The 7,595-nt window shown below is 40.4% G+C and overlaps 1 protein-coding gene across 4 annotated transcripts in view; it reads left to right on the forward strand.

Annotated features, from left to right (window-relative positions):
- LOC111867628 (gametocyte-specific factor 1 homolog) overlaps positions 1-3,355 on the forward strand; it is an 8,501-nt gene extending 5,146 nt beyond the window's left edge. For all 4 annotated transcript variants that reach the window (XM_023857656.2, XM_023857647.2, XM_023857663.2 and 1 more), the window contains exons 2-3: positions 1,010-1,402; positions 2,923-3,355. In XM_023857656.2, the coding sequence (XP_023713424.1) occupies positions 1,017-1,402; positions 2,923-3,268 (732 nt within the window). In that variant the 5' untranslated portion in view covers positions 1,010-1,016 and the 3' untranslated portion in view covers positions 3,269-3,355. The remainder of the gene's footprint in view (positions 1-1,009; positions 1,403-2,922) is intronic.
- Positions 3,356-7,595: the final 4,240 nt, after the last annotated feature.

A 7,595-nucleotide genomic window follows, 5' to 3' on the forward strand; every position in this document is an offset into this window, starting at 1 on the left:
GCAAAATTGATCTGATGCTGACAAGTCCCCTGACAATTTCTCACCTTGAATACTGATTTCTCGTATTCCATGACGCTGCTTGAAACGTGTTAGCCAACCGGAAGAAGCGTCAAAACTCCCTTCTAGTTCAAGTGCTTCGAAAAAATATTTAGCTTGTTTAGCACAAACTGGTCCTGTTATTGTTGTTCCCTGTGCCCTTAGTTGATTAAACCAGGTCAGCATCGCTTTGTCGAGATCATCGTATGTTGATTTCTTCATGGTTTTTCTCTTCTTCATTCCGCTTGAATTAGAAGACGAAGCAAAGGAAATTAACTCATTCTTTTGTTTTTTCAAATCACGAACAGTTTGTTCTCCAATACCGTATTGCATTGCTAATTGTTTAACTACAGCTCCTTTTTCCAGCTGATTGATAATTTCAAGTTTCTGTTGAATACTTAACACAACACGCTTCCTTTTAAACCCCGACATTTTGCTAACGCACTTGAAGATCTATATTAAGAAACTGATACTTACTTTCACAATGCACTCTCACACTGAGATGGTACCGTTAAATAACCTGGGGCGGTGTATTTGTCCTTGAAACTTTCCAAAAATTCTTGCATTCTTTCACCCCCACCCTAGAACATTGTGTTCGCATAACGGGACGAAATAATGCAGAGCTCGGTTCACACTAGTGCGAAAATAGTGTTAAACTCACCATGTGAAACAAAAGTGAATGAATATTAAACAACATATAAACTTAAAAAAAAAAGCCCCGGTTAAGCCGCAAACCGGTTAATCCGCCCCCGGATAATCGAGAGTTGACTGTACTTCCATACAGATTGCACTTATCCAATCTCATTATATTGTAAGCATATACGAGTATCTTATCATTGTCACATACCTTCACTTTTACATGATATATATATATATATATGAGTATTATGTATGTACAGAGATAGGTTTATTGTGTTTCTGGAAGCAAAGGACTTGCACATCATTTAATAGACGTGTGTTTTTAACTTTGCAGGTCAGAAATGCCGATAGAAGATCCTATTGTGCAGTGTCAGTATGATCCAAGCCATAGTGTTCTTAAATCTAGACTGCAGATGCATCTAGTTAAATGTAGCAGGAATCATCCATTGGCAAATAAGGCTATTTGCCCATTCAATGCTGTACATCATGTCGATAAACCAAATTACCAATATCATATCAATAACTGTCCAGACCGACGTGTCATAGAAGGATATAAATATGAACTTGAAGATTCTGAACATGGCGATTTGGCAGAAACTCCATACCATCAGCCTTCCATTCCCCCAGATGAAGACACCTGGGAAGCAGAAACCCCAGTCCCAATGTATAACCCCCAGCAATATGCGGAAGCAGCACCTGTTTTACGCAAGCAATCAGTAGCACCAAAGTAAGTGGACAACTTGAACCTAAGAAAATGTGTTATTTTATAAGAAGTCAAATAATTACATATAATCATGATGAAAAGCTGGAAGCACATACATCAGATGCATAAATAAACATAGAGCATTTATATAGAAAGAACAACCCCCATTTTCACATCTTGGTTGGTTAGAAAAGCAGACCTTTGAGAGGTTCATCCTAGCAGTATCAGCTTAGGCACATGCTAAATCATTTGTCATTGATGATGATTTCAGTTATGTTCCACCTCTGAAGTATAATACATAGAATATTTTTACTGTGTAGACCAGGTCCAGGGCTCTGTGCTTCATGGCGACCAGTACACTGCTTGCCATGAGGCGCATGCAAATTTTGCCAATGAATCAGTATGCCTGATAGCTGATAACATTTGGAATGAAGGGTGAGCAGTGTGGTTCATGCATGGGAGTTTGTCTATGATTTATCAGCAGTTATCAGCTCCATTAGCTGTTTGTTTTCAGTTAAATCAGTGAGCAGTGTCGTACATCATGGTGCAATATACTTTAGAGCAACATGTATTTCTGTGTGTCACCAATGTGAAATACCAATCTTCTAGAAAGTGTCCGTGAAAATTTTTACGTAAATTTTGTGATGAAAAGTTCCCAGCCAATAAGCAATTCATAATTTGCTTAATAAACTTAGAACAACAATACTCTTAATAGACAAGAAAAAAAGAACATAAGCATTGAGGTCTTACTGGGGAGAAGTTAGATAACATAGGGGCCAGACTTGAACATACACCTAGAAAACAACATAAACGTCTAGCTCAAGAGACTGGAGTGTAAAAGTCTAGTGCAAGAACGGCAACACAGTTGCTGAAGCCATCCAGTGAAAGTGGTTGTCTGGTGTGCCATAAGTGCAAGAAGGATTGTTGTACCTGTTTTTTAATGAAACAATTAATTGCGAAAAATATCTTGTGTGTAGAGAGGACAACATATACACCACCACCTGTGATCTGTGAATTGTAACTACTTCATTCCGAATGTTATCAGCCATCAGGCATGATGATTTGTCAGCAAAATTTGTATGCGCCTCATGGCAAGCATCGCACTGGTTGCTGTGAAGTGCAGAGCCATGGACCCAATCTACACAGTAAAACCATTCCCTGCAGTCTGCTTGTACCAGTTCTCACGGTCTCTTCGCTTGTGGATTTCTTATTTTCCTTCTTCCCTGAAGATGGAGGTGATACGTTCCTCTGAAACGTCGGTTAACACCACATCTACATGATGCCACATCCCAGAAGACTGCTTTCTTCATAGTCACCACCGTGAAAACCTCAAATCTTACAAAAGTTTTATTGTTGCAGCCAGTGTACTTGGTTGTTTGTTATATTTTATTACTCAGTTGTTGCTTTTCAGCCCTCTGTAGTTCATCAGAGGAGTCTGCCATTTATACACATAATCTTCTTCATTGGAGGTTGTCTTTGCTGATATACTCAGGTGTGTTTAGATTGAAGATTTTGATTTTTTTGTGTTTATATGTTGTGTACAGATCTGAGAAGAGAGCATTCAGCATGAGAGAAAGGCAGCGCATACAGAATTTAAAGGAAGGAATTACAGAGGATCATCCTTCTGCAGCTTCCAGCTCCCAATCTGGATCTTCAGTCACTGTAGATGGCATTGCACCATTGCGCTTGCCACGTGAGACTTCGCAAGCTCTGCGATTGCTGGATCCCAGCATGGGTCTAGGCCGTGGGATAATTCCTCACAGGACAGAGGAAGCCACACCTGGACACTCATCACTTGCAGAGCATTCTGGTCTGGGACTTGGACGAGGTGCATCTGTTAACGTTGAACTTCCCATGCCAATTGGGATTGGAAGAGGAAAGCCTCTGTAAATTAGTAGTCATGAAAGGCCGCGCCATAGCTCAAGCAGTTAGTTGCTGGCTTCCCACTGCGGCACACCGGGTTCAAACCCGGGTCTGGTCAAGTGGGATTTGTGGTGGACAAAGTGGCGCTGGGGTAGGTTTTCTCCGAGTACTTCGGTTTCCCCTGCCAATCTTCATTCCACCAATTCCATAATCACCCAGGGCAGGCACAATAGACTTGAAAGGATTCTGACAATGGTGTATGCTGTACAGAACTATTAGGCTTATTTATGTCTTCTATATACCAGACGATGGATAGAATCCAAAATATGCCTAATAGTTCTGTACAGGTACAATAGGCCAAATCAGTGGCCGCCGTGCCAAGTGGACCCAACTGGACTCCACCCCCNTCAGGCATGATGATTTGTCAGCAAAATTTGTATGCGCCTCATGGCAAGCATCGCACTGGTTGCTGTGAAGTGCAGAGCCATGGACCCAATCTACACAGTAAAACCATTCCCTGCAGTCTGCTTGTACCAGTTCTCACGGTCTCTTCGCTTGTGGATTTCTTATTTTCCTTCTTCCCTGAAGATGGAGGTGATACGTTCCTCTGAAACGTCGGTTAACACCACATCTACATGATGCCACATCCCAGAAGACTGCTTTCTTCATAGTCACCACCGTGAAAACCTCAAATCTTACAAAAGTTTTATTGTTGCAGCCAGTGTACTTGGTTGTTTGTTATATTTTATTACTCAGTTGTTGCTTTTCAGCCCTCTGTAGTTCATCAGAGGAGTCTGCCATTTATACACATAATCTTCTTCATTGGAGGTTGTCTTTGCTGATATACTCAGGTGTGTTTAGATTGAAGATTTTGATTTTTTTGTGTTTATATGTTGTGTACAGATCTGAGAAGAGAGCATTCAGCATGAGAGAAAGGCAGCGCATACAGAATTTAAAGGAAGGAATTACAGAGGATCATCCTTCTGCAGCTTCCAGCTCCCAATCTGGATCTTCAGTCACTGTAGATGGCATTGCACCATTGCGCTTGCCACGTGAGACTTCGCAAGCTCTGCGATTGCTGGATCCCAGCATGGGTCTAGGCCGTGGGATAATTCCTCACAGGACAGAGGAAGCCACACCTGGACACTCATCACTTGCAGAGCATTCTGGTCTGGGACTTGGACGAGGTGCATCTGTTAACGTTGAACTTCCCATGCCAATTGGGATTGGAAGAGGAAAGCCTCTGTAAATTAGTAGTCATGAAAGGCCGCGCCATAGCTCAAGCAGTTAGTTGCTGGCTTCCCACTGCGGCACACCGGGTTCAAACCCGGGTCTGGTCAAGTGGGATTTGTGGTGGACAAAGTGGCGCTGGGGTAGGTTTTCTCCGAGTACTTCGGTTTCCCCTGCCAATCTTCATTCCACCAATTCCATAATCACCCAGGGCAGGCACAATAGACTTGAAAGGATTCTGACAATGGTGTATGCTGTACAGAACTATTAGGCTTATTTATGTCTTCTATATACCAGACGATGGATAGAATCCAAAATATGCCTAATAGTTCTGTACAGGTACAATAGGCCAAATCAGTGGCCGCCGTGCCAAGTGGACCCAACTGGACTCCACCCCCGACTATGTGAATTAAAAAAAAAGTCACGAACTCTCTCTTACGTTATGTACAGAGTATTCTAAAAAGGCAAATTGCTATCGGGTGCATCATGTTTGTGGTTAGTACACTGTAGTGACAACTTGGGGGGGGGGTTATTGGTATGATGTGGTAATTCAAGAAGTGTTACATGGCAATTATAAGAAGAAATTATTACTAATTGTGTTTCATGTACCCAAAAATAACGAAGGCCTTCACAGCGATACAGGTCATTCGGAATATTTTTAAGAATTCACATAAAATTGTTTTATTTTGCAGTGAATCTGAATCTCCCTTGGAACTTTATGATTGAAATGCGTGTGTAATTAGTGCATTGTTTAATGATATTTTATATTGTGACCCCATTTAGGTCTGGAGATTTCATGAGTGTTACGTTAATTAAGATCTAAAAGTTTGTGGCAGTGGTACATTAATACAAATATTATGTTTTTGGACATTATCCATTGTCCTGTCTTTAGCTATACGGTTCTGGTTATATTTCAAAACACAACGTTTCAGAGACTGCAGTCTGTCTCTGTCTTCAGGTCAAACATACTCAGTTGAGCCAAATCAACAGAGCTACTCCCTATCTCTGGAGCTCTCTGCTAGCTCTCTCGATTGGGCCTAGCTGGGTTTCAGGACTTTTTCCATCGTTCAGAATTCTGGGTAATAGAGGACATGACATTTTGGAAACTGGATCTATTTCTGGATCTGATATTACATGTCTTCAAAATTTTTCCCGTTTCTTCGCATTGGTGCTCATGCACTTGGTTTTGTCAACTAGGTTTCTAACACAAATTTCTAGTTCCTTCTCTATTCTAGTTCCACACATCTGCGTGTATGGTGTGTTAGCTCCCACTGAACTAGCCTAGTCTTATATGTTGAAATAGCTGGGTAAATCTGACAGGAGTTGTCCAATGATTGAGATTAGCTCTTTCTAAGAGGCCCAACTGAGTAGGATGCAAATGGGTATTTACAGTCAAAACTATCAATGGAAGGATTGTTAGATATAAAGCTAGATTAGTGGCTCGGGGTTTCAAGTAGATTCATGGGGTGGACTACACAGAGACATTTAGTCCAGTAGTTCACAAGAAAATGATCAGGACACTTCTAGTTTTCTTCATTGCCTCTAAGTGTAGATGTCCAAGTCTACTGCACCACGTTGCCAATGAAACCAACGGTGCTTTCTTCTTCCTGTCATATGCCTCCTTGATGTCGTCCACGGTGGTGCTACCCAGCGTTATATAATACAGCCTTGACACTCTGTGAGCTTGGAATATCATCTCATTACTAGGGACCAGATTTTTATGCCCTAATAACCCTTTAAATATGTATGCATTTATGCATGAAAACTTCCGAAATATGCACTAAAATATGCATATAAAATTTGTACCAAATATTAAAATTGATTTTACATTATTTTAAGATCAACAAATCAATATTTAAGTTCATTTTATGCAATCACTGAATGTTTCACTTGCAATAAAATGCTATACTTAAATACAAATCATGCAACAAAACCAACATATTTCATTACAAATTTAAAAAGACCAATGGTACTCGCATTTAGCTCTCCGAACATTCAACTTCTCTTCTGTGGCAGTTCACAATTACTAAATGTTTTAGATATTTCATAGTTAGTAGAGTCCTGTTGTCTTGTAAGATGTCTTTATAGTGGGTTAAAACTTCTTTCCACCTCACAGGAACTTAGGGGCACGTGTACAAAAGCCGCTATTTGCTCCACTGTTAGTCATTTTTTACTTGGCAGTTCAGTACGTTTACTGGCTAAAATTGTACACACACGACCATGAGTGAAAATTTGAACATAAAATTAAAAAATATATATTATAAACATTTTAAAAATGAAATATGCAGTATAAATAGAAATCTTCGAAAATATGATGCTTATTCATAAAACGGGCAAAATATGCATTTATATGCACCATCAAACCATGTCCAAAATTTAAGAAATGAAGTAATTCATACATATATCCAAATGAGCATACTTTCTGGTTGTAAGAAAGAAATATGCATTTGCATTAAAATCCGGTCACTACTCATTACACATGATTTTCGATGTACCTTCCTGCGTCACAATCTTAAGTCCCTTTTCTTCAATCTGGCCTTGAGAAATTAGATTATCTTGTAGCTCTGGGACATAAAACACATCTTTTTAACTCGATATCATTTCCTCTGCATTCTTGGGACATTTCGAGCGCTATCCTTCCCTTTCCTGCAATTTTTAAAGGGGCTTCATCACCTACTACTACCTCTCCATTTATGCTTGCAAAGTTGTGCATGGGATCCTTCCTGTTTGTCATATGATCAGATGCTCCACTTTCGAGCAGCCATACACTCCCATTGTTTGTTATATTCTTCTTAGTACATAGTGGTATATGCTCCCTAGTTACTACAGATGCACTGGCCCTCTCCTTCTCACCTTTGGTTTCCACGTCTTTACTCGTCCTTTCACAGTTTTTCTCCTCTCTGTTACGGCTCCTTCCAACTGCCTGGGACAATTGTATGAGCCCACATGCATAGCACCAAAACCGCTACTTGGTACGCTCATACTGCTTACCTCCTCGGGGTCTGAATTTCCCTTTGTCCTGATAGCTGTATTGACTTTGGCAGTTCTCTTCTGCATCTTTCGTCTCTTTGAGTAATTTCTCTTCACTTTAAGCTTCTCTGGTCTCATTGCAGTGTTGTATGTC

This window comes from Cryptotermes secundus, unplaced genomic scaffold (assembly GCF_002891405.2).
Source record: "Cryptotermes secundus unplaced genomic scaffold, Csec_1.0 scaffold519, whole genome shotgun sequence".
Taxonomy (NCBI): domain Eukaryota; kingdom Metazoa; phylum Arthropoda; class Insecta; order Blattodea; family Kalotermitidae; genus Cryptotermes; species Cryptotermes secundus.